This window comes from Anguilla anguilla, chromosome 14 (genome assembly GCF_013347855.1).
Source record: "Anguilla anguilla isolate fAngAng1 chromosome 14, fAngAng1.pri, whole genome shotgun sequence".
Taxonomy (NCBI): Eukaryota; Metazoa; Chordata; class Actinopteri; order Anguilliformes; family Anguillidae; genus Anguilla; species Anguilla anguilla.
In genome coordinates, this window is record NC_049214.1 from 21,003,091 (window position 1) to 21,030,369 (window position 27,279).

Here is a 27,279-nt window from a genome sequence, read left to right on the forward strand (position 1 = left end):
AAAGAGTTTTCATCAGAAAAAATATCTAACTCCTGTTTAGTTTTCGTGTTAAGTTTATACTTAACTACTTTGAACTTGTGTACAGATCTCGTTGTTTGAGAAAATCTCTGCTACATATCACATGATGTTCACTTTCAGTCACTATAGATCTACATAGTCCATAGATCGACTTGCAGTGTTCACAAAGGGGCGATGTCCCACGTGGAGTAAATCACTGCTAGATATGTATTTACTTAAAGGCTACGTAACGCTGATAGGAAAAAAGCAAGTCAAACGCACGAAAAAGACGTGTGTAGCCTACTGCGTCAACGCAACCGTTGTTGTTATCAGCACATTGTTTTATTATTAAAAACAATGAAGCCAACAATTGTTGTATTTAAAAATTATTTGACAGGAAAGCAGCTTCCAGTGTCTTCACATAAAGTATCTGTACCATCTGTACCCTCCATATAAGCTTGTAAATGGCTGCCTATTGGCATAGGCTACTTTGTCTCACAAGGTAGATATAAGTAATATTAGAGGATTTGTCCAGATGTTGTGCTTCCAGATAGTTTTGAGAGATTTTTTGGTAATTTTTACAATACAATCAATACAGTAATGGTTTTAGAGGACTATAAAAATACTGTGCTATATCACACTATTTTAAGCATTTCATAAATTAGCAGTCCATATTGCTAATTCATTTAGTCTCAATTAGATTGGCTGTTGTCTTCCTGATTCACTGATTTGTCCCATGGTAATACAGGTCCTTGGGCCCATAAACCAGTCTTATCCATAGGTTGTCATGTAGACACTGAAAGCTTCTACTTGTAGGGTAAAAGTCCAATGATAATTTTATAAAGAAAGAAAGAAATAAGGGACATTTTAGCAGCTCGGTCAGTAAAGGTATGCTATATCACAGGCTAGGCCCAATTCATTATTGTGTTTAACTGATTAATGTTGTATAGACCTACTGTTATTTTGAAGATCTGCACAAGAAAACAAGAATGGGTATGCACTATTGAATGTCTGCTTTAAAAAAGTTATTCTAAAAATGCACTTAAAAGACACTGTGACATTGACAGAATTACTAGACAGGGCTGATAGCCACAATAGCAGCAAGCTCACTAGCTAAACAAATTAAGTTTTGGTGTGGGTGGGATCAACTGTGACAAATGTCAGGTGCCGCACACTGTTCAAAGCTCACATTGCTAAATAAATGAAACATTTTTGTGTGGGTGGAATCAACTGTGACAAATGTCAGTTACCAAATAGTTCATGATGTCAGTGCAGCTTGGCACTGACGAGTAAAAATGTTAATTAGTTTTGAATGCTTTCTGGGAGTGTTTAGTACATAGATGTGTATTCATCATAAATAAAACCTGCCGAGATTTAAAAATTTTGGATATGCGTTCTCTCTTTCACAAATGATAATATCACTCCATCTAGTAATTCTGTGTCATGTCACTGGTGTCTTTTAAGTAACTTCTCAGAATCTTTTTTTTTTTTTAAATTAAGCTGAAGTTCATTCCATTCTCATTCTCTTGCGCACTATCTTCAAAATACCAGCATACACCATTAGTCACCTAGTAGTTGCATAAATACCACTTATTTTTGATGACAAATAGATTGATATGACCTCTGGCACACAGTGACGTCTATGTTCCCCTTTTCTAAAGTTGACTACTAAGTCGCATTAAATTTCATTTGTTTAGCACACGCTCTTAGCTATAGCAACTTACAAAGTGAGAGAACCTGAGTTATGTTATTCACGCATTGAAGGCCGCTGCACAGTGCATTTAATGTCTTAAAAGAAATTCCCGAAAATAAATTAATTGGTCCAAACTCTAAGGTAAGTATGCACCCAGGCAAAATTCACCTTTGTAAATGCATTTACTAATCTCGACTTGCGCCTTTCTGTTTGGAGTTTGCATGTTCTCCCCATGTCTGCCTGGGTTTCCTCTGGGTACTCCGGTTTCCTCCCACAGTCCGAAGACATACAGGTAGGCTATTTGGAGACTCTAAATTTCCCATAGATATGATGTGAGTGAATGATGAGTGAATGGTGTGTGTGCCCTGCGAAAGACTGGCAACCTGTCCAATGTGTATTCCTGCCTCTCACCCAGTGCATGACCCTGCCCAGGATAAGCGGGTATAGATAAAGTATGGATGAAATGTGTTTACCTTATAGTATGTAGGGTTGTCACCTACCATTTTCCACAAGATGGCGGCAGAACTGAAAATGTTTTTGGGACATTTCATATGATGTACTGAGAGGAAGATTCACATAATGCACCCATGAAGATTGTTCCAGTTCTGTGTAGTGAAGTCTTTGTTAATAAAATAATTATATCTCACAGGTAATGTTAACATGTACCTACAGCTGAAGGTGGCAAACATTTGCATACATAAGGGTGGATCACAGCTCACCTTGACAGGTGATAGAAGGCAGTGCAAAGGCATGTTCAGACCAGACCTGCACATTCTTCTTTTGCACCACAGGGATAACATGCTTCTGGCTTGGGAATTTTGTGTTCACCTTATCAAGGTTTGGTGCCACTGCTTGTGGGTGGGGCCCCACTGACCTTAGCAGGAGGTCTCTTCACTACAGTTGGCACACCACTACATTACGTATTCATGATCCATGCAGCACATTGGTCAAAAGCCACTACAGCAGAGTGTTCATTCGTCCTTACAAGGGTAGACTTTCTGGGCTCTGCTCCATCTCAGCAGGCTCAGTGGCACTGCTTGGCTCAACTGCTATTAATATCATCAAGTAAGCATTGATTTACGGGATGAATTAAACTAGGCACTGGAATTTTATTAAATGAAATTCAGTTTCTTTTCATTCTAATTCTAATTATACCATGTCACCATTTTCCATTCAAATTAAAATTCAAAACTTAATAGGAATTTATCAGCAATTCTCAATTCAATTCAATGTACCCTAACCCTGAAACTGTATGCTTACAAGCTGAAGCCTTTTGACCAGAGTATAGGTACTTTACTCACTGGTTACACATAAATGATTTAATGTGTTTATTCCTACTTCTGTTACTCCAAATTTCTGTGAAGTTCAGTGTCAGCCCAGGTACCACAACTGGACTACCAAAGAAACTTTGTCAGCCATCTTCAACTACAACAGTGTGACATCAGTCAGGTCACAGTTAGGATTTTCATGGCAATGGAAAAAGGTATACCTGTTGGCAGAAAACTAGCACAGGCAGAAAATCTGGTTACTTCAATCAATAAAGCAACACAAATTCTCCAAATGATGTCAATTCCTTGACAAACTGAAAGTTTTATCACAAGTTCCCGTATCATGCAACAAAGTTCCTGTGTCATGCAAGGATATTTGTGGTAAAATGAATCATTGAAAGTAACAATGTTTGTAATGTACACAATCATATAAAGGCACCTCCCAGCTGTGAGTAATGACACAGTGGTCATTAGCCTTTGGATCCACTTTCGGGGGGGGGGGGGGGGGGGGGGGGGGGGGCATGCTGAGCTGAATAGCTGAAGTGAACAAACACAACAGAGAATTCAACAAATCCATGTAATAAGTCATGATGTATACTTATTTTTTCCAAATTTATAAACAGGAAAATTTAAAGAAATTATTTTGATGTACAGTAAGTCATTTCTAAACACAGGCATTCTAGGTTTGACACAGTCTCCTAAAGAGCAATACCACATCTTCCTGTAGAGGGCAGTATAAGAACTTTGTTGCTTTGAGGATTAAAATCTCAGAAGAATAAAAGCATATTAATATCATAGTATTTCCTTTCTATAGTTTATTTATAATATAACTAATATGAAATTGTGAGTTTGATTGCTTAGGATCTTTCAGTAATGTATCACATTATCAGACATGGACATATTATTGGTATATGCGTGTGTGCTGCAAGTCAACCTAAACAGGACACGAATCACTCAAACCTCAAAACAAACCTTGTTTCAGGCTTTTTAACACACTCGGCGTGTTCATCTCAGCGGCACATGATGTTGTAAAGCACATCCATAGATGTTGTACTTTCCCAAACAGCAGACAATCCCACCACAGTGCTCATTTCTCATTCATGATGAAGAAAAAGGGGGTAGCGGGTCCTTCATTCAGCAGACCATAGCATGGGGGTACAAAGGGAATCCTCCGTAATCTCTCCTTGGGGGGCTGCATGCTCTCATTCTCTGTGAGAATATCCAGCTGGGACGTAAGTTGGAGAATCCCCAGCTTCAATTGGAAGCAAACAATGACTCATAAATCACAAGGACGCCTGAACAAGTATTTCCACAGTCTTATGTACATATTCTGCAGTTCTATTCTGAATAAAAAGATGAAAACATAAGATTAAGCATAAGAAATCAGATTACTTGGATGAAAAGATATGTCCTGAAAGGTGGAGCAATAGAGATACAATGTGTGTGACCTTGTGAGTGCACACACAAGCTAATCACACTGATGGACAAAAAAACCTAAACCTCTCAACCCACCTTTTTAATTATAGAAAAGATATGATCTAAAACAACACCATCAAAACATGATGCTACTGTATGACATCATAGAACAATAGTTGCCTAGGTGACAGGAGAATTTTGTGTACTGAATCGATTAATTCCATAAAATTTTTATAATATGAGATAACCAGAGAATCATCAGTTGAAATCTGCAGAAAAGAAAGAAATCCAGGCTTCTGCCTCAGTTTGTGATGATTTTGTTCGTGCTTTCTGTCAGTGATGTCATTGGTTCCGCCTGCTGCGATGTCCGCCAGCTGATCCTGAACCCTATATGTGGATTCAGCTGTTTCGCTAGCAGTCCTATGAGAGGAGGATGAGTTGTATCAGAGATTTTGTCTATATCATGTTGAAAAAGACAGAAAATAATTAAATGAGAAAGTAAAAGAAAAAAAGGTCTCTGTTCTGGAGTAATGAACAGTGCTGACTTTCAGAAGTCTAAAAGGATTAGCACAAGCTTAACCCAATGAATAAATATACTTGTACTTTAGGCTATCTTAAAGAGTCAGAAAGGCTTCTGGATCTTTGAAAGATCCCATTTTTTATTATTTGTATCTTTCACAGGGGCATGGGGGTTAATACAATTTGAGAATCCAGGGGTAACCCTGAGTAGTGAATTTGTGCCTATGTGAGAGTGAAATGATTACATTCTTCATAGATCTATACAAAGGGTCGAATTTGCAATGGCAACTATCCATAATGACCACCAGGTTTACAAAACCAATTATGCTGTGAATAATTATGACATTGGTAGAATTAGGACACCCCAGACCATGAGGGGCACCCACACACTGGAGCCCAGCGTCTCAGCAGAATGAGCCACCCAGCACCTCCCTTATAAATAGCGTTTTGAAACATAAATGTTTGACATTTACGTTTCAAAATGACAGCATCATAACATGTATTTATGACATAAATGACAGCATCTTTCACTTCTGAAACTTCATAGTTCTGGTTTCATTTATTTTTTAGGCTCACAGGAATGCTGTTTCAATGCACGTTAACTGTGTATCACAGTCCTGCTTGCTTAGCATCAACAGCTAACTCGTTATCTTCCGTCAGGGATGCCATTATACTTTTCTTCAAGTAATGCTTGTTCTGAGTACTTGCTATAAGCGTATAATTCCTCAGTATTATTTTGTTAAACACTTTTTTGTTTCCCAGATACAAATTAATAAAAATAAATCAATAAAATTATTTTTTTAAAACACAACAGTTGTGCATTTTATTCCTCCATTACAGATCACAGGTTTGGTTTGTACTTTATTCGTGTCTGTCTTTATTCTAGAGGAATATTACAGTTTTTTTCATGAGTTATATTGGTTCAGGACAGTTTCACGTGCTGCAATATTTTTGCACGCTGGAACTTTTTTTCTGGCAGGTCAGACTTTGCAAACAATAGCTGGCTGTGCATTCTCCCCAGCAGCCTGCATATAGGTGTAATACCATGAGAAAAACTCCATAAACAAACTGCTGTTAAAACATTAGGCTATTAAATGTTTTCACTGCTCAATTAGTTAATCTCTCAAAATTGCATGGGGTGTTCTTACAATTTTACAAAAATTTAGACTTACATACAGAGATTAAATTGTTCATTATTCTCATAACTACTTCAGTTTGCTTTACTGTGCACTGACTTTACCAGAATAAAGTCAGGCTAAATGTCAAATATGACTGGAACAGAGGGGGAGAGGTTGAGAGAGAGAGAGAGAGAGAGAGAGAGAGAGAGAGAGGAGGGGTGGTATTGTGTCAGTGATTTAATAAAATATGGCCTCTTTTCCCGAGTCATCGTTTTATCATACTGAGCCATCAGCCAAGGACAAACTAGATAATGTTCTAAATGAGCTCATCCCTTTTCTGTAGCTTCTGTAAAAAAAAAAAAAAAACGTGTGTCTGAGTCGGAGGACGCCCTTGTACGTTTGAATGGCACCTGTGTCTTTTACTGCGACATAGAGCGAGGCGAGCATAATACAGTATAATACGGTACATTTCATACATTATGCATTGTCAATGTATGAAATATACAGTAGCCTAGCCATTCATTTGAAGAAAAAACCTTCCCACTTGAATGCTGTAGCCTATTATTGGCGTGGAAACCGTAGCGAAACCGTGCTGTTTCAGTGTAATTCCATATTCCTCGACAGACACGGTTGAAATACTCATGAACACAATCTGTCAAATTGCTACGATTACGAAGCGTAATTACAAGTTGTAACGTGATTGTGACAACGTTGATGTAGCCTACTGCCTGTTCGCTTGCTGTCTACTATTTATTCTCGCGGCTTGTGTTTAGGTGCTGCAGCGGGACCCCTGCGATACAGTTATCCAATTGGCAGTGAGCTCACCTGATTGCGGAGAGTGATATTACTTGTGCTGCAACAAGGGGTCATTCCGTCCGGAGACCGAGAGAGGATCACAGCGCGATCAAAGGAGCACTACAGTGAACCAGATAATTTATCGAGCCTGTTCTTGCCTGTAAATAACGATGACCAGCGAGCAAAGTAAACCGATCGCGTTGGATGAGCGGGATGCTCATTCGTTTTTTTGTATGTTTGGAAGGTACGAGCCAGCGATGGCTTTGGGGATTATTGTGATGTTATCTGTGTGGGCTTTGTTCATCGTCCTACATAGAACTATGAGGGGTCAAAGAAGGAAAAAGGATGAAAATTCCGTAGAGACAGAAGTGAGGGAAGTTGAGAAAACGACAATCAAAGAAGAACGACGTTGCCACACTGAGTCAACAGGTACGTAGCCTAGTGTAAAAGGTATTTTTGTATCTGTTTTCATTTTAAACACATAGCCTAATCGCTACATTGTTTCGGCCGAGTCAAAGTCATCGTGGGCATTTTATCACTGATGTGTCACTGGATAAGAAAATACTCCTTTCGGGTATCGTTTTATTTTGCTCAGGAAAACATGACATTTTAGGCAAAACAATGCGCTAAAGAATTGATAGAGGAAGAAATTATTATTGTAATGAACTCACATTTTTTGATCATGCAGTAGGGTATAGGCTATTCGAATAGGCGTATTAACGTAAACATGTTTGTAATGGGTTACCCGTCATTTTTACAATCAAATATTGACCTACTGTTTCCAGTGATCGCAGAATGGGTGCGTCTGCCAACTTTTAGGCGGCACCAAGCAGTGTCGGTTAAATGTGCCAGGTGTACAGTGAGAAGGGACTGGATGTACCAGGACAGGGCTGAAATACAGACAAATCAGATAATGTTAAATGTAAAGCGCTCATACGGGAAACAACATAACATTTGATTTTATTTATTTTTTATTTAACCTTTATTTAACCAGATTAGTCTCATTGAGATTAGAAATCTCTTTTTCAAGAGAGACCTGGCCAAGAGAAACATAACATAATGACGAGAACAGGCCATTCAGCCCAGCAATGCTCGTAATTTTCCTGACTAAATTGTACCTAGTGCCCTGATTACCGACAGACCAAATAGTATCTAACATCATATCAGGTCTGGTCTTGAAAATCCCGAGAGTTTCTGCCTATACTACATGACCTGGCAGGCTATTCCACACATTGGCCACTCTCTGCATGAAAACATTCCTCATAGTGTCTGTACGGAATTTACCTTTTGCTAATTTCCATTTATGTCCCCTCCTTCTACTAACAGAACTCAACCTGAAGAATATCTTGTAGTTCACTTTGTCACTATAGGGAATCACTATTGGGAAATCACTTTGGTGTTCGTAAACTAAAGATGTTCCATCTTTTTAGCCACAGTCATTTTAGTCCCAGTCAAGGGGCCAATCATATTGACATTACGTACTGTACAAGAAAAAGCACGGATGTGGAATCAAATAGAAATGAGTGTCTTCCTTTTAGCCCCATAGCCCCATAGTAAAAGCTGGAATGAAAGCAATGTACTGAAACATTAGAAAAGAACCTGTTTTTTTAGTATTGGGAAAAATAACTGACCTTTATGAAAATGTGAGTATGTTAGGTTGATATAAAAGCCAGTACTTGATGCAGGCAGACATTACATTTTTCGACAGTGGATACTTACAGTAAATAATATGGTAGATGATGTATCCCATTTTGATGTGAAATTTTTCATTTTCAGAGAACCTAAGGGAAGATGTATCCAAAGCCCAGGACAATAGTATTGGGGAACGTGGTGGAGTTGTTTCATTGCCACATGATCCTGGTCTCTGTGATGGAGCACTTGATGAGCTCACCTGGACTGTTATTGGAGAGTATCAGACAAAAGCTGTTCCTGAGTCTCATGACAATGTGAAGGCATGCTGGGACATCGCTCTGAAACACAAAGTCAAAGAACTTGCTTCTGAGAACCAAAAGTCTCTTAAGGTACCTGCAAGCAATACAGAAGTAGAAAGAAATCTGCATAAACATGTTTGTGACAATATGGAGTCTCTTCTTGACCATTTTGATCATGACATAGAGACAGAAAAGAAGGCCGAGTTCCTGTATTCAAATTTGAGCAGCCTGCCTGACCTGAAATCTGAGAAGATGAGGTTAAGCATCATGGAACAATCCATAAAAAATAGGCATGATTATCTGGATAACAATGATCACCGATGCAGCAGCCAACAGAATGATTTGTTAAACAGTGTAGGTGACAGTTCGATGTTCCAGGAAAAGATACATATAGACAGCAAGAGGAACTGCCAGCTGGAGGAGACCTGTAGAATAACAGAGATAAATGTCATGGAGACAACTGTGAAAAGCCATCAGGAAATTCTGACTGACTATCAACATCTGCGTGAACACTGTGAACATCTGAGCAACTTTCATTACCACGGACTCCTCAACTGTCTCCATGAGCGTGAGAGTGACCGTCATCAGCCTTTGAGCGACCCATCTCAGGTGAATGCTGCTGGTGAAATATCTGACAGTAAGATGAAGAGCCGGGACGGCAGTATGACCCAGCCCCCAGAGGACAACTATGAGAAAACCGAGATAAACATTATGGAAGCGACCATGGACTACAACGAGTGGATGAATGGGAGCACTGTGGAAATGAATAAGATGATCAGTTCATCTGGGAAAATTCTGAATGGCACAGGTGGTTTGGGGGATGTTGGGACGGCAGAGCAGTGCCTTCAGAAGTCAGCTGATTCTAACTTTGCAAAAATCAGCATTACAAAGGAATCCGGTGCAACCTTCACCTTGTTCGACGGAGACCCCACGGCTGAGAGGGCAGCAGCTGTTCAGCCTATGCACCAAAAAGTTGCAGTGAGCTTCTGTGTGCACTACATTACCCACTCTCCTTTGCAGCTCCTGGCTGTGACAGGGAACCAGCAGGCACTGGGAAACTGGGAGAAGTTTGTCCCACTCAGGAGTGCTAAGGATGGTTTCTGGGCCAATTCTGTCACCCTCCCCGCTGACAGTCATGTGGAGTGGAAGTTTGTGGTGGTGGAAAATGGAAGGATCCATCGCTGGGAAGAGTGCAGCAATCGTCAGCTGCAGACTGGTTATGAAGAAGTCATCCACCTGCACAAGTGGTGGGGCTGTGCCTGATCATCAGGGATCTCACTGATGTAAAGCACAATGAAGCATTATAGCGCTTACACATTACTCAAAGTGGGCGATGGTCCATAATGCCACATTGCCCCTGTGTATTCGGCAAGTCAGCTGCTATGGCAAATGCAATAATAATTACTGCTGCAACCCTTATTGTGCTATTTGAAATGTGCATGGTATTAAGTATGGGAATCAAACAAATATAAATCAGTACATTATCACAATGAGCAATAATGTATAGAACTACATGTAACTTAGCATATGAATAATGATATATTAAATGGACTGTGTATAGAAATATCTATGATTAACATGAATATTTTTGTAAATGAATTATATAAAATTGTCCTCTTAAAATTGTTGTATTTATTTTGAAATGTATAGTCTACGGTATGGACAATTCCATTTTTTAAGTGCTCAGTATGCGTTGTCTATCTGTCTGTCTGTCTGTCTGTCTGTCCACAAGTATATTTCAAATTGGCGTCCTCATTGATTCTTTTATTCCTATACAAAATAATTGACCTTATTTAAACATATCTAGATCAAATAACATCCAGCTATAGTATATAATGGCGTTTATATATCTATGACAGCATTGCGTTTGGACATTTGGCATTAGTGTTTTGAGCATTTGTGTATGCTGTTTCCACAAATCAGCCATAACTGGGCCAGCACAATAACATTGAATATAATAAACAAGAGGGTATGCAATTTTTATGACACTTGTTTATTTTTGACCTTGCCATTAAACATGGCAGCTAAATGCCAGCTAAGCTTTGCAATCCTTTAATTATTTTGCCAAATACACTGCTGTTGATTTTAACATGGAATATGTGCATGCATATTTAGTATTATTTTATTCTTTAAAATATATTTTATAATCAATATCTGTAATCACTGGCATTTTGAAGCAAAGGGAAAAAGTTACATAATACTACTCTATTTTTCATTATAGATATAAGCATTTTTTCTGTGTTAAGATGCAAAAATCTGAAAGAGATCTCTGGATAATGGATATATATGCAATTTCTTTAAGAAGATATCTTTTTATTTTGGCAAAAAATACATTTAATAAATGCACTTTGAAACCTAATGCATTGTCTCATGTTTATATATAAATACATACTACTGTAGTATTTATGGTTTGAAGCAACAGAGGCATGGTGGTTTGAATTAAGGGAGATGAAATGATAACTTTTAAACTGTTGATTCCCCAAAAATCAGTTTCCCATTTAGTCTTTCAGTTAGATTAGTAGCATTCTGCATTGCACACCAGACAGTGTTTTCCTTATACACTAGACAGATTTAAGATTTAAAAAAATATATTGATTATACCAAAGGGACTCTGTTTTGTTATAGATGAAATGTGCACATGAGTAATTAAGGGTAAAATGTTCATTATTTTAAATGGAAGTTACTATCTAGCCAGTTGATGAATCTTTGGGTCTGTAGGTTCATTATGCTGTTATCCATGGTATTATTCATGTTATTATTATATCCATTATATCTATATAATTATTCCCTTCAGATTTAACTTTGAAGCAGCTGGGAAAGGAAAGGTGTTCTTGACATGACAAGTTTTAGGCTGACATAGCAGTCATAAAGGATTAATCATCTACCGTTGTTCTTTCCTTAAAATCTCTATTAATCACAGAAAAGATGGAATAAAAGAAAAAAATTCAGCAGTCACATGCAGAAAATTAGCCTTTTTGTAGAGGACGTGTAGTTACCTCAGTTAACCAATTTTTTCTTTCCAGTGAATCCAATTCATCTGATTTGCCTTTCTCACATATATAGTACTGCATTTTTATGTGTGTATAAATTAATGCCACATAGTTAGAAGATAAAAAAACACCTTTTGGTTTTTGGTTGTGTATAAAACAACCACACTGGGGCAATCAAATTTCTTATGGTGAACCTTTTTTTCCAGATGAATTAAACTCATCACAGTTGTAAACTACTGACCATTCTTCATATACTGTAGCAGGTCTATTGTACTGTATGTTCCATTTCATTCATTTTTGCCATCATTTCCTAAGGTCTAAACATCTTCTAATAAGCTTTTCTTTCTTACTTGAAAGCCATGAATTGTGTGAGTCTGTCACACACCAATGCAGTATTGCAGAATACCATTCTTGTAAATCATTTATTTAAGCTGTGAGTGGGTGAGTTTTAAGGTCAGGCAATGAAGAGATAAAACAGAAAAGGTGAATCAGATTTGGGAAGTCACAACAAAATGCTCACAAAAACAGGATTCACAATACTGAAATGTTTTTGGTGTTCTTTTTTTTTGTTTTACATTCTAGATAGCTTTTTTCAACATATGCTGTGCCTGGTGGTATATTACCATTCAAAATTATGAACAAACCCTTTTCAGGGTGTCTAGAAATATACTATTGTTGTTCCATCTACAGTGAACTTTGCTCTGCCAGAACACGAACTGAGTTGTGCTGCCAAAACAGGTTTGATCTCATTATGACAGTTTAAAATGTTTTCATTATTTTTTTTACTAAGGGTAGATCAGCTGAAACCTTAGGGCAATTTCTGCCAGGAATAAGCGGATATAGATAACGGATAGATAACAGCAGGGTAACAGCCCTGGGGAAGAAGCTGTTTTTGAGCTTGCACGACCAGGCTCAAAAACAGCTTCTTCCCCAGGGCTGTTACCCTGCTGAACTCTACCACTCATCACTAGCTCTGCCCCATCATTGAGGTCTACAGTGTTTCACTGCCTACTGCACCACCTGCTCTTTTGCAATACTCAGGGAGTTATACTACTTCATATTGTTTACTGTTAATATGTTGTTTTTGGCACTACTACCTCTTATTACCTTCTTATTTGCACTGTACTTGGGAGATCACAAGATAACTTTTCATTGTACCTGTGCAATGTACAATTACAATAAAGTTGAATTGAATTGAATTCGATGGAATAGGTGGAAAATATTTTTTCTAATGCGAATGTGCAATTGCAATGGCACAACAGAGGTCACCTCTCAATTGCAGTGTCAATGTAATTTACACTTAAGTAAACATTGTCACCGACTCTAGACTGTTTAGAGCAAAATAGTGTAATATGTCAGGCTCAGCTCATCCAAACTCAAAACATGGGACAAACTTAACACTTCAACTTTTAAGTAGTTTCTTTGTCAACATTGCCACCTCTTGGACTCAGCAGGTAATGCACTGCCCTGCACTGAAGAGGAAATATTTTGTTTTTTCCATAGATGGAAAATGTGGATTCATTTAGAAGGGATTGGTGTTGAAAAAATGGCCTGTTGACATGAATCAGTTTTTCCATAAATAATGGATTTGACAATTTATTTCTGAAACCAGCCTCATTGATATTATTTCTGAAGGACTACACTGAGCCATTGGCACCAAGTGAGAAACTCAAATTGTTTTCATATCTCATATTTTACTCTCTTTTATTAATTATGGACAACAGTAGAAAACCTCTCTGGGCTGTTTAAAAGGCATGATAGTTTAACTTGATTTTAAAATAATTTTGCATTAAGCCAACAAGAAACTATGTATAAAATAATAATTCTGGTAAATTCTGACTGGGTAACACTGCTGCAAATTGTAAATGTAAATGTAAATGATATTGACCTTTTAATTAAACTCTTCATCTCCTCTTCCTTCCATGAAAAGAATAGATACAGAGATAAGCTCTTTGCATCACTATTTTCACAAAGCCCTGAAAGATGTCACACCTCACTGAAACGCCTGACTCGGGACTATGTGACATCATGATTGTAGTGGCAGTCTGCTCCTGGTTTTCTCTGTTCATAGGTTATAGTAACCACCAGGTTGTCAAACATTATTAATTAATTAAACAGTATTAAGAAAATGAGGGATTCCATTTGGATAACTGGCATTCATTCGTGAAGTGATTTATATCTACAGAATTGGACACCGCAGCCCTGGGGGTGGTTTATGTTGTCTATCTGTGCTCCTGTTAATGTTTGCTACTCCTCTTCCTCCTCGTGTGTATAAGCACTAAAGTCTTCATAGGGATTGCTAACAAACAGAAAGGAAGCTTCAAGAAATTTCTGGTCAGATTTGGTCCTCATTTAAAATATTTTAGGGACACTTCTATTCGCCCCAATAGGAGGGAAAGGGGTATTTTCAAAACATAAACTATATAAAATCATTTTAAATTATTTTTAAAAAATTCTAAACCATAATTTTTTCTGACAAGATCAATTCCAGTTAGCATTGCTTTTTTAGTAAACAACATAAGTTTAAAAAAATTTTATTTGACAATTTACATATGTTGGTCAGCAGCTTTCTGGAGTCTCACTGTAAATCAGTGGAACATTATCAGTAGACTAGTTCTGGTACAATTCAGTCAACAAGTCTGTGGAGACCAGTAGGATTGAAACAATGCAGGTCAGGAATCTTACTTTTGATTTACAATTAGCTGAAACTATTTTGATATTTTATGTGATTAGCAAGTGTGTTGATTTAAATAAGTACCACTCAATAGCCAAATTGATGCCAATTCATTTAGCTGTGCCAAATTTGGCAGGTCTTTGATTATGCTACATAAATTGTGCAGTTATGGACAATCTCCTGTCTCATATAATTTGTATTATTTCACAACAATCTATGCTTTTCCTTTATTTTACCAAGTGGCTAATGCTAGAACTAAAACAAATTACAATGACTCTCTCATTCTCTGGACATATTTCTTCACAGTGATGTCATACTTCATTTGCATATAAACTGTATGTTCTTGTTCCTTAAATAAAGGGAGGTTGCAAACACTTCACAAATTAGCATTTTACTCAAATTGAATGAATCAATGAAACATTGCATTTATATAGCACGTTTTGCAGATGCTCAAAGTGCTTTATAATGATGAAGGGGAACTCTCCTAACCAGCACCAATGTGTAGCACCCACCTGGGTGATGTACGACAGCCATTTTGTGCCAGAACACTCACATCAGCTGAGGTGAAGAAGGAGACAAAAAGTTTCACCTAAATAAACTCAGTTAGGATTCAGGTTGAGGTTGGGATTTTAGCCAGGACACCGGGGAACCCCCTACTTTATGATGAGGGTCAGGGGGTCTTTAATGACCACAGTGAGTCAGGACCTCGGTTGTGTCACTGGGGCAGTGTGGTTCATTCTACCAGAGGGAAGATTGCCCCCTGCTGGCCCATCAACACCACTTCCATTGGTTTAAATACTGTATTTCTGTTGATGCATGTAAACGTTTTCATTTCTGTAGATGTGTTTTCATTAATTTAATAATATAACATACTCTATGCGGAAATTAACCATTCTCATAATTTGTTTATATGAATACTGTTAAGTTATACAAACCCAAAATAATGGTATTAAATCACCCAAACAAGCTGCCAAAATGCCATGAAACCTAATGTTTAAAAACACTGTTTAGGGTAAATTTACATTTTGAATTTGGGGGAGAATTACTTCTATGAGTGTTTATGTGCATGTTCCTTCATTAGTTTTATGTCCAATAATTCTGAATAAGAAATCACCATGTAAGTACATTATTTAGAAGTCAAACCATGGGAATAGAGGTTTGACATTCTATGTTCAGAATATGCTGTTTGCATGCATGCAAAATGTATGATTCCAATGCATGTACGCAACATATTCAGAAAATCAATTTCGAGTTTGTGCATTTAGAGTTTTCCACTATTGTTTATGTTGTCTGCATGTAAACCCCGGCAAAGCTGTCAAAGTGTTCAAGGTGTACAAAACAGATAAACTGACTCAGTCTTGCTAAATATTTCCAGAGTGCAATCTTCATTTGGAACAGATAAACAGTGGTATTGCGCACAGGCATGCACACACTGGCCACACAGTTCAATTAGTGCCTCCGAGCTGATCCCAGCGCTATTGCACAGACAAGGGCCAGAGTGGGAGATCCCTTCTGCCATTATTGTACCTAGACCTGGGAGACTTAATGGAAGCGTCCACTGACAGCGTTCTGTCCCTGAACACCTTTATACTGCTGTCTTCCAATATCACATGTATTTACCTGGGAATTTTCCTCCCTACCAGACCATCTGTGCAGCAGGGAGGTGTATACCCTGCTATTCACATGTAATATAAGTGAACAGCTCTGGTGGTCACATGATGCCTCTTAGAACTTCAGAATTAATATGGGCACATAGAAAAATGTAGGATTTGTTATTTATGTAGGCATGTCTGCTCTGGGACGGATGACTGCATTGTGATGCAGTTCTGAATGAATGTTAACTACCTTAAGATGCAAACTTCATTACATATTAAGATAAGTTTTTTTTTTTTTTGACAAATTCCTTCCTCTCCAATAAGATAAGTTTTACTTTTCAGTATAGTATATCTCTTTTTTCAATTAAAATCATAAGTTCCATTGTAGCCTGAAAAAGAATATGCTTCTGCTCTTTTAAAGGTCATTATACATTTCTTAAGTGGACAGCTCACTAACTAGATATTGAACTGGACATTGAATGGTGATGTTTGATATTCACAGTTAGAACCCACAAGAAATATGTAGTAATTTTTGTAAAGAGTTCAGCCATTTTGAAATGCCCTCTGCTGCCACATTTGCTGGTTATATCAGAATGGTTTAAGGGCTCTTGAAAACAGCGTTGATTGGCAGCTATATCCCACCAGGGCCCTAACAACACCTGCAGCCTGAATAGGAAACCTGTGGTTTGGTGAAGATCAATGGCTTATCTGCTATACTGAGATCCCTAGCCTTGGGGTACACCTGTTTGATGTACTTGATACCAGGTGTTTTCTAGGATACTTTGTTCTGTTTAGTTCTCAATGCAAGGCCTAATGATGTCTGTGCACTTTAGAAAATGCCACTGCAAAACTTTCAAACCTAACCTTGATTGAGAAACTGAATAAAACCTGAACATGTATTCATGCATGTAAGTAAATTATAATCATATGTAACATAATGGTAAAATTTTGCATCCAAATGACAAATTTTTACTCTTTGCAATTGGGGATAGTAGTCACTGCAGATGGTATACGGTCATGCAGATATCAAACATGCATGACCTAAATACTAGAGATTAACAGGAGGAAAATGCATGATCCAACTTTTTCATTAAACCATTTGGGGAAAGCTTTGGTTTTGTGTTACATACCCATTCATACCTCTCCTGCTAATGTTTTGTACAGGTAGTATCGTTGCATGCAATTATAAAGGATATACAGCAATGCAGCTACAAAAAGGACGCATGGCCAGTCACGTTGAAACAATGCCCTTTTCTTCCGTTTCCCCCTCGAGTGGTAGGACTGGAATTTCGATGAAGTAATCAACGCAAAATAAAGGAAGAACCGTGGGACATTGCGATTGTGCTCAACTGGTATTTGTGTCACGGAAATTAAAAGCCGTCTCAGCTTTGAAAGTAAAAAAATCTCACTCGGTGCACAGCTCTGACTGCACTAACTCCGTGGGCTGCAGAGCGGGTAGCGCACCTCACGCATGCGTCTTCGTGCGTCTGTTCGGGTGAACTGCGAAGAGGGGGAAGGCAGATTCCTGCATCATCCATGGATTTGATGTGAGTGGATTTGGCGCATCAAGGGAACGGGGTGAAATCGAATTGGTATTTACACGATAGTGTTGGCCTAAACCCGAGAAGAGCAGAGGTAGCGAAAGAGGGGAACGCAGGAAACGCAACTTTGCGAAATATACTTTGCAAAGTTTTGACAGGACCATCCCGAAGCAACCAGCTAGCTGTCGAGAGCCCCCGCTTTTCTTTCAATCCACTGAATTGTAGCAAATGCTATTGTAATGGTAAAATGCACTCGGAAGAAGAAAAAAGGCTGATAAGCGATCAAAAGTGAAGGCTTCCACCGGATCGTGGTCACTGAACTTCGGCAGCCTGGAAAGTAGTTTTGTGCCTTTATTCTTCCTACCCGATCGCTTTATTCCAACATCACTTGTTGATAGTTGGACGAACATTGAGGTAACTGTCGGAAGCAAAATGTAAAATCTTATTTTGTTGGGGTTTCCGTCTGAACTCCTTGGATAATGCGTGGAAATGTATTTTCACTTCAAATTAGAGATTCCTGTTTTGGCATCAGTGGATCTGAAAAAGAAGAAACGGAAAACGAAAACAGGACCATTAGTTTATCATTTTCTACACAAGAGACTTGGTTGACTGAATAGGAATCCCTACCAGTTCAGTCCATTTTTCTCTCGTTGAGGACTATGGAGAGGAACTGCTCAAGCTTCAGCACAGTGTTACATAGAGGAAGATTAATCTATGTGGAGGCACGTCTCCAGGGTGGAGCTCCCTGGGGCTTCACACTCAAAGGTGGCCTTGAACATGGGGAAACATTAATCATCTCTAAGGTAAAGTATCACTGAAACTCCTTGTATCAATTTACACGTGGCTTTTAAATACGAGACGCAAGTGTCAACAGTCAACACTTAGCATCAATCTGGAGAGGTCAATAATGCCACGATTAGACATTTGCAGCGTGCTAAGAATCAAGTATATTATTTTTAAAAACGTTTGTGAATCGAAAATATATGTGAGAATATTTTCTTTTGATTGTTTGTTTTTTTCCCCCCTGGTCGTAAACTTTAAAGTTTAGGTGAAAATACAAAAACGAACAAAAAGCCTACACTGTAATGTATATTGTTTCGCGTATAAAAACTAGCCTTACACCAACTATAGGCTCAAAATCTCAAAATGTCAAAATCTCAACTCTGACAAAGTACTCATATTTTTAAGATGACCGAGCCCTCTTTTCAGAAACTATATGAAATGATGCTTTGATGAAGTCGCTTGTAGATAAAACACCCATACGCACTCAGTGCATTGCAACCAGCAGCATAGTAAACCCACTGAAGATGGTGTTGTAAATGTCATGGAAGATCTTCAGTTTTCTAAGATGTCCATTTTCATTTACAATTTCTCAACTGTAATCACATTTAACATTTAATATTCTGCACAAATTATTCTGTCTAGTTAGCATTTTTTCCACCTGAGAAATGGCAGAGAATGCCTGTAAGCGTTCCCATATTGGCTTTCCCCTTAAATCATGTGCAAATAAGTACACAAATCAGGTCATGGGGAGACACAGAGCTCTCAATATTACTGACGGGGAAGAGGGTATCATGAAAAACCCCTCCGGAAAGGGAGGAGCGACTTATAAAAATCCTGTTTTATTGTGTTTGCAGGTATTAATCTTACTGGAATGAATCCCTCCCGATGCTGCATTACTGTGCATTTGAAAATATTCAGATATACATGTGCATGCAGCAGTTTTATTGCTATCCCCCTTCAGGTCTTAATTGCTGTACAAAGAATGAGGCCATTCATGAAGATCCTGTCCACTGTAAACCTCTTTGCTGGTCCTGACAAAAGTATGTCCGCTAATCTGCAGCCGCATGATTAGCATAATTTGCTCCTACATGTGTGCTGCTAATGGGAGTTAGAGCTGGGGGCCTACAATCCAGGCAATCATGAGTGCTGTTGGGACTTCCACTCCATGTCTATCTCCTGTAATACTCTGAGAGTTCAGCGCTAAAATTGTTGTGGCTTTGAACATTTAAATTGGACATTTGTTCCATTAGCATGTGAAGATCGAACACGTACAGTGTTAATTCAACTCTTAACAGTGTTAATTCAACTTGAGTTGAATCAACACTGCTAGACTTGAATTAACACTGGGCATTTTACTGTGCAGGGTCTCAACCACTGTGATACATAACATCTGTTTTCCAGGTCTCCATGTACGTTACCTATTAGAGATGGATGATGATATGAAGACCATATCTGTGACTCGCCAATAATAAGTTAAAACAAACTTAATGGTATATTAAAGTAGAAAAGGCAAATTAAGTGAAACTTCCATGATCAGAAGTAGCCTAATCATTGTTGCCTGAACTCAGTAGTTCTCCAGACTCATGCTCTCTGTTTAGAAATAAAGTAAATTAGTTTAAATATTTTGTTGTACAAATAAAATGTGTTACATTTTCCTCTGAAAGCTGAGGTCTTTGCTGATCTACACCTTGCATGAATGTGGAAACACAGAGGTATTAATATCTGCATTACTATCTGCAAATATGGCCAGACAAATAGCCTATCTGATATTTATATTGGCTCCAGAATTTCCTTATCATACATCCCTACTAGATCTTGCTCGACTCTGGAATAGCCTATATGACCTAGGATCCATGTAGCCTAAATGAAAAAACAGCAGATGACCTGCAATATACACTGATAATTACTGTTTGCTTGATAAAATGATAAGGGGTCTAAAATGACCATAATTAAGGTTTGCACTACTATGTGCAAAGTATGATGACATTTGAGACACATTACACATAAATATTGACATTTCTCATTTTTAGATAAAGAGCCTATGTGCTTAAATAACATTTGGTAAAACTAGGAACATTGCTGAGTGTCATGGGACCAGTTGTCCAGCTGTATTAAAGCCACTGATAGAAATTATCAAATGATCACTAGTAGCCTAAATTATTTGTGTGTTGCTATTATAGCAATATATGATTTTGTGTTGCTGTCCATGAGAAAGAAATAAATCTCTGCTTGTATGCAATGATGTGAAAAATGCTGTAACTGGCTCCTTGTCCATCAAAGCAGTGCCCCTGAGGTGAGGTGTAATTTTAGCTACAGTAAGCAGCTGACCAGCTGGTGAACTCAGATTTATCAGGGACTTTGTCCAAAATATAAAATCGTCTGGAATCTGCGCTTGGAAAGTTTGTGCACCATATATTTTAATTTGATTTATTTTTGTAAGGAAAAACAGCTAATTTGCCATGTTTCTATTTGTAGTTGGTTCGACTGCTGGGGTTTAATGTGATTAGCTCTGAACCACACTGTAGAATCCTAGTAACTTCCTCTTATAAGGTTAACATTTATTGCAAGTAAAAAAACCTTGCTGAGTAATGAGGTTTGAAATGGCCATTCATTAAAAAATATGATTGTGCAAATATAATTGGCCCTGTGCATCTTTCTGCCTCAATTGAACAAGCTAACCATGCATAGATATCCTGCTGCTAAAAACGAAAACTACTCATTTGTGTCTTCTGGCATTAACAACAGGGCCAGGGATATTTTAAGAATCATAATGGAGCAAGAAATATAGCTATATGTTTGTATTATTTAAAAAATATGCTGTAGTTTTGTATGTAGCATATTCTGCAGCCAATTGTCACACCTTAATCCACATTTAATCACTAAACAAATGGGAGGAGTTATGGCCAAAACAGAGCTTTGTCTTATAAGTAGCATAGTTTGCAGGAAAGGGTCTTCTAAGCATTAGCCTATATTAAGTGGGCCCTCTCTGTGAACTGCAGCAAAGCTCAGTAGTAATTCTTGGTGGAATTGCTTTAGAAAATGACATTTTTGTTTAGATTTTAGATGTTTCCTGGAGAGTTCAAAGGTAAATGAAACAAAATGGTGGTCAGAACCATGGCTTCTCTCATTGATTGTATCATTCCAGAACGCGACAGTAAAGAGTTAAAGTGATTTCTGGAGCATCAGGGATGGGCGGATGAGAGAACGGGAGTTTGTGGAAAGCTGAAGTGGATCTGGGCATTCAGTGCATTCTTATCTAGTGGCAGGAGTACCCCCTGAACTGCGCGAGACTTCCTCGAGAGTGAGGGTCAGGGGGCCGGAGAGCTCGCTGTGTGCGGCGTAAACATCCTCACACGGATCCATTTGGCGCTACATAAACTAATGTGCTGTTTCTGGTGAGGCAGGGCAGCCTGGGCCATTAGCCTCACAGGTCCAAGACACAAATGTGGTACGCAGCATTGCACCTGTCTCACTATTCCAGAGAGAGAGAGAGAGAGGGAGGGGGCCGCTGCTTAGACTGGGACGAAGTGGCTCTTGGACGGGCTGGCGGTGGCCATCAATGTACGGGGGCCAGAAGGGCATGGTGCATTCTTTGAAGGGTCGTGCTGGAGATCCTAACAAGATAAGGCAACAGGCAGACATCCAACGGTGCCCCCAAACCACCAACCCCCGTCCCCCCATTTTCTTTTTTTTAAGCTGGGAAGTGCAATCCGGAATGTGGCCCAGGCTTCTGGCAGTGGTCCAAGAGAGAGAGAGAGAGAGTGAGAGAGAAGGGGCAGAGGGAGAGAGAGAGAGAGAGAGAGAGTGAAAAAGAGGAATGTCAGTTACGGAATTTGCGAAAGCCTGGCTTGTCTGAAAAGTGACAAAAGGAAAAGGGGAGACAAAAAAAAAAAAAAAGAGATAGCAGATAAAAACATCCACTTTATGTTGCCTGAATACCGATTTCAGATGTGTTTTTCAAACGTGCTTCAATTGTGTCCTTTTGAATGCGGACGCTGCGGACTGTTTACAGTGCATTAGAGCTTGGAGATGATGTCGCTGTGACCTACGACTTGTGAAAGCAGTGGGTTAAGGAAAGGTTAAGAGAATTAGTCTCTTTGTTCAAGTCCATATTAATAGGTTCATTGTCAACGCCTTGGCAGCACATCTGTAATTAAAGGCCTCTTTTCAGGTCCTTTAGGGAGCAAGTTAAGTAAATTCCCCTGGCCTTTTCAGGGGGTACAACAATCTGCCACTAAGAAAGTGTAAAATGCTATGCCTGCATTTCTAATTATTCTAAATATTTCATGTCTTGAATAACTTCATTCTGTCTGAATGGCATTCCTCGGTGGAAGTAGCCAACGAGTGTGATACAGAGAGAGAGGTTTGTAGGGAACTTGGAGACAAAAGCCGACCGTATTATCAGCGTTTTTACTCACTGGGAAAAATCAAAGGCTTGTGTTTGTGGTGTTGCTTTTGTATGAAGTTATGCCAATGTATTCTAAACTCTTGAGCCTGAAAGGTTTGGCAATAACACCAATGTGGGACTAGAGAAAAGTGACCCCTGGGCATTTTTTGTCCTTCCTGCCCCCTTGGGAATGGTTTGGTTCTTGCATGCCCAGGCATGAACCAGCCAATCAGTGCAGTGCTTTTAATTCACCATGATCTCACAGGAAAATGTGAGATACTGCCTTCTAATCAGTGCACTAAGATGACTGGTTTGAGTAGAAGGAAGAGTGATTTAAAAAGCCAGAAGAGTCAACTCTATGGCCGTTAATCCGCTCCTTGTGGCATGCTGAGACCCCCTATGCATGATGGGAAACGATAAGGTTCCTGGTCACAGATCACTGAAACCAACCCTGTAGATCAGGCTTGGACAGTTTTAGAAAACGGCTCCACGAGCATCGGTGCAGGGTTGACGCTTGTTTCCTGTGTGTCTCCGGGCTTTCTGCAGGTGGAGGAGGGCGGGAAGGCGGATCTGTTAGAGCACCCCCTGCAGGTCGGGGATCAAGTGGTCAACATTAACGAGGTGGAGCTGAGTGGATCCAGACAGGAGGCCATCTCTCTGGTTAAGGGTTCCTACAAGACCCTCCGGCTCACAGTCTGCAGGTATGGACCACTGACTTCCGTCTCTCTCCCTCCCTCTCTCATTCTCTCTCTCTCTGTTTCTGCAGCCATCTCACTTTCTTTTCTCCTAAAATAATCGATATACTCATGCTACACATTATAATTTGTAGTCACCTCATTACAGAATGTGCGTATGTGTGCGTTTGTCCTTATGTGAGGCAGAGTGACAGAGCTCTCTTGTCCATTGTGTGTTGCTGGTAATGCAATTTCATGTGCGAGACCAGAATTCTGCTGGTGCTCCATATCAGCTTAACACCAGTTGCATGCTGGGAAAGACCCTTGGATGGTGCACATTCCAATGGTATAACCAAACTGTGACCTCACACCCTTGGCTCTGGCCACGTGTCAGTCCTTCTACTGTTGGTGACAGACATGCTTTAGCACTTAAAGATAAGGAGCGGGTCAGCAGCTCTGTGTTCTTGCCCCTGTCAGCTGAGAGGAGCCAGCTCTCTGTTATCTCCATTATGGTGGCTGCAGGGACATGGCTGACACCCTGGTGAGAATGAAAATAGGGCGAGATGTCTGTGGAATCTCTCGCCACAAGTTTCTTTTGTGGACACCGCGGAGTTCACCTCTTTAGTGTCCTTCTCCATGCCTTCTCTAATTATTCAAAATATTTTGTTTTCAAATAGTGCTATTCTGTCTGAAGGCCAGTGTGAACTCTGTGGAAACACCCGACAGAATGCTGTCCCGTGTCAGTGAGAGATTTTACAGGGAGCAGGAAGTTAACAGCAGACAGTATTATCAGTGTTTTGTCCTAACTGATAGATCCAAGGGTTATGTCTGAGATTTTTCTTTTGTTTTCAAGTACATCAGTATATTTTAACCTGTTGAGTTACTCATATTTTGTGGATTTGTGAGTAACACAATAGATATCTTCAAGAATGAGCTTTACAGATTAGATTTTTGTGTGGGCATGATAATTATGCATTCCATAGACCTGACAAGTGATTGATAAATGTTTGGTCCATCGAAACAAGCACCTGCTCTGAAATTTGTATGTAGTCTGTCATTTTTCTTTTAACTGTGCGGTCCCCCTTCTGAACTTTGACAGTTATATTATTAGTTAGAGGAATCACTATTGAATGAACAGTTTGAAAATTCCCTGCAAACTGGAACCATTCTGGATAGGCCTATGACCAGTGGTCTGCCTCGGCACAGTCAGGATTTGATCTGGCCACAGGGCTTATCCAGTAAGCAAGAGTACTTCTATTGCAGGGCCCTGAACTCAAAAATTATGAGAATCATTCCAACAGACCTTTCTTGCTCTTATGTTTGAATACTTATTCTTTAATTTCCCCCCATACAATTTATCAACCTGTGTCGTGGCTGCTAGGCTGATCATCGTTGAGTCATGACGCGACCACTTTTCTACCTATAATAGATCAGCGTTTTGTACTCTGTAAATTACTGACCTAATTTCTGCCCCACTATTCAACATCATATCGACCTCCATGACCAACATTAATTAGACGCCTAACCAGTGTCAAAAGGTTTTCTGGGTATTGGCTATGCTTAAAAGAAAAATGAATCTTGAACTTGTGATTGTACTGTATTTGCTGGCTGCAGTGATTGCTGGCCACATTGCTTTTTTGCTGGGTAATTGTTATTGTGTACTGTATCCCTTAGGGGGCACACATAGAAGTGATCCAAACTCCACAGCTCTGTGGTTTTTGAGGCAGCTGTGTACTGTACTCACGGCTTGATTGCTGTCATAAACGGGGAACAAAGAAGCCACTGTAATGGGGGTAGAGTAAGGAAAATGTGGCCTTGTTGTTAAATCAGTTTTTTTGTCTGAATGTTGTGCCATAAAGAAGTAGAGATGGGAAATGGGGTATTTGTTTAGTCAGCACAATATGAATTCTGTGCTTTGAACACCGAGGTCGCTGGGTTAGAGAAAATGGCCTCTGTATCACAGTTTCATGGGCTAAAATCCTGAGGCACTGGTTTACTTGAAGTTTCTTACTTAATTTGCTTCTGTAACCAGAGAAAAATCCTCCCACGTAGCCAAAACGTTGAGAACAAGACAGCTTGTCAAATTTTAAGTGAATAAGGTTGTCTGCTAAGCAGGTTTATTTTCCTAATGGCAATGTTCAATAGAGCCAATTTGTAGATTACGTGTGTAGTAATTATCGTATGGAGTTTCATTTCAATCTTTATCATCTGCAGGCTGTAAATACCTGGGTTTTTACAGGTGCTTGTGCTAAGTACCCTTGGCCCAAAGGCTGTTCACAGGTTGTCAGGTAGTCCTGTGACAATGCAAATTCGTGTGTCAGCAAAATTCAAAGTGGTTGTGGTGGTCGGTTGGGGGGGTGGTAAAAATGCATCATCGTTCAGTGCAGTGCAGTCTGAGTGGGAGACAAAGGCCATGGTTCAGCTGTGAGGGCTGTGTACACAGCAAAGGCCTTTTATTTCCCTCATAACACGGTCATAATGGGCACCATTGTCACACACCTGGCTTTGTTTTATGTCTGGCCCTGGTCTCGAGTTCGCCTGGCTGGCAGTAAAGCAAGGGGTTTATGGCCTCCTGTACCCAGGAACTGGCTAACAGGTGGAGGTTAGGCTTCACCAGAGAGAGAGAGAGAGTGAGTGAGTGAGAGAGAGATACAGAGAGACAGAGAGAGTGAGACAGAGAGGGAGAGTGAGAGTGAGTGTGAGAGAGATACAGACAGAGAGAGAGAGCAAAGGAGCGAGAGATTGAAAGTGGCAGTAGTTTGCCTGGTTGAGATCTCATTTGCATGCAGGTACAGAGTTCAAGTTCAGGCAAGGGGGGGGGGGGGGTCAGAAGCAAGCCAAACGGATCCTGGCAGTTACGGGCTCTCTGGTAACATACAGCCTCACAATAGCCCAGGATGTTGACCGCGTAAAGCCCCGGGCAAACTGCCGACCCTGGTGAGTCTGAGGATCGACGTGGGCCGCTGGTTGGTAGGGGCTCCCGACTGTCACTGCGAAAGACCTGTAGGAGCGAGCGCGTGGAGGGAGCGGCCTGCTCCCTGGGGACTGTGACATCATCAGCCTGCCTCCCCGTCGGGAGAGGGCTGGAAGTTGCACAACCGGAGCCTTGAGACGCAGCAGCGCCATTCTTGTGAAAGCAGAGAGGGTAGAGAGGAGGGTCCTGGCCGAGCCAGAGGATCAGTGTGGGAAGGTGATCGCATGGAATCTCTGCTGCATTTAAAGTCAGTTTATGCAAAGAAGTGGGAATGTTCTTCTTCTGTGCCTTGAGCATTTACCCTGCGGGAGTGGAGGCCATCTTCTTCTGAGGATTCGGATGATGCCCAGAGCGCTGGATCAACGTGAAGGAGAAAATCGCACAGCTCTCCGACAGACCCTCGGCCCTCTGGGTAATTGAGTGCGCTCCGCATACTCGCTCAGAATGGGCAGGCTACAGGTCAGCACCTCTATCAAAAAGCAGCACTCGACCTGCATCATGGGCTGCAATGCACACCTGCAAGCCAGTGTGTCAGTGGTCAGTAAGGCTGCTGTCGATGGACTTCACTGAATGCTGCAAGAAAGGGTTTTGACTGACTGTGTCCAAAGAGTGAACAGAAACACTTGCGAGGTGATGGAAGAGAGTGCAGAACTCAGTGATGTGGTGGACAGGTATGTGGCCTCTTGGACAAAGATGGTGCTGGTGTTCACCATGCAATAGAAAGCACTTAGCCAGTATAACTGCCATTTTCAGCCATAACAGTGGTTGTTTTTGCCTTTTTTTCTTAGTGTGGCGCGGTTTCACTCAGAATACAAATTGCTGTCTTAAGTCGTGAGCGCGGTTGACCTGGTCAGTCTGCTGGAAAAAGGGGCTAAGCTGGGCGGTTGCTCCCTCTGGCCAGAGCAACCCCCCCCCCCATCTAAC

The 27,279-nt window shown here is 40.0% G+C and overlaps 2 protein-coding genes across 7 annotated transcripts in view; both read left to right on the top strand.

The window, feature by feature from the left end:
• Window positions 1-6,445: 6,445 nt before the first annotated feature.
• Window positions 6,446-11,096, top strand: stbd1 (starch binding domain 1). Its single transcript, XM_035389920.1, has 2 exons — window positions 6,446-7,235; window positions 8,583-11,096. The coding sequence occupies exons 1-2, from the start codon at window positions 6,977-6,979 to the stop codon at window positions 9,998-10,000; spliced, it is 1,677 nt and encodes a 558-aa protein (XP_035245811.1). The 5' UTR covers window positions 6,446-6,976; the 3' UTR covers window positions 10,001-11,096.
• A 6,326-nt stretch (window positions 11,097-17,422) lies between these two features.
• The window catches only part of shroom3 (shroom family member 3), a 44,537-nt gene continuing 34,680 nt past the window's right edge, over window positions 17,423-27,279 (top strand). For 3 of the 6 annotated variants that reach the window (XM_035391947.1, XM_035391949.1, XM_035391950.1), the window contains exons 1-2: window positions 17,423-18,340; window positions 23,254-23,408. In XM_035391947.1, coding sequence (XP_035247838.1) covers window positions 18,197-18,340; window positions 23,254-23,408 — 299 coding nt within the window. In that variant the 5' untranslated portion in view covers window positions 17,423-18,196. The other 3 variants (XM_035391956.1, XM_035391951.1, XM_035391953.1) reach the window with 3 other exon arrangements.

Coding starts and splice junctions, on each gene's coding strand:
- stbd1 (XM_035389920.1), top strand. CDS start 6,977: ATGACCAGCGAGCAAAGTAAACCGATCGCGTTGGATGAGCGGGATGCT. Junction 7,236..8,582: donor TTGCCACACTGAGTCAACAG/GTACGTAGCCTA, acceptor TTTCATTTTCAG/AGAACCTAAGGGAAGATGTA.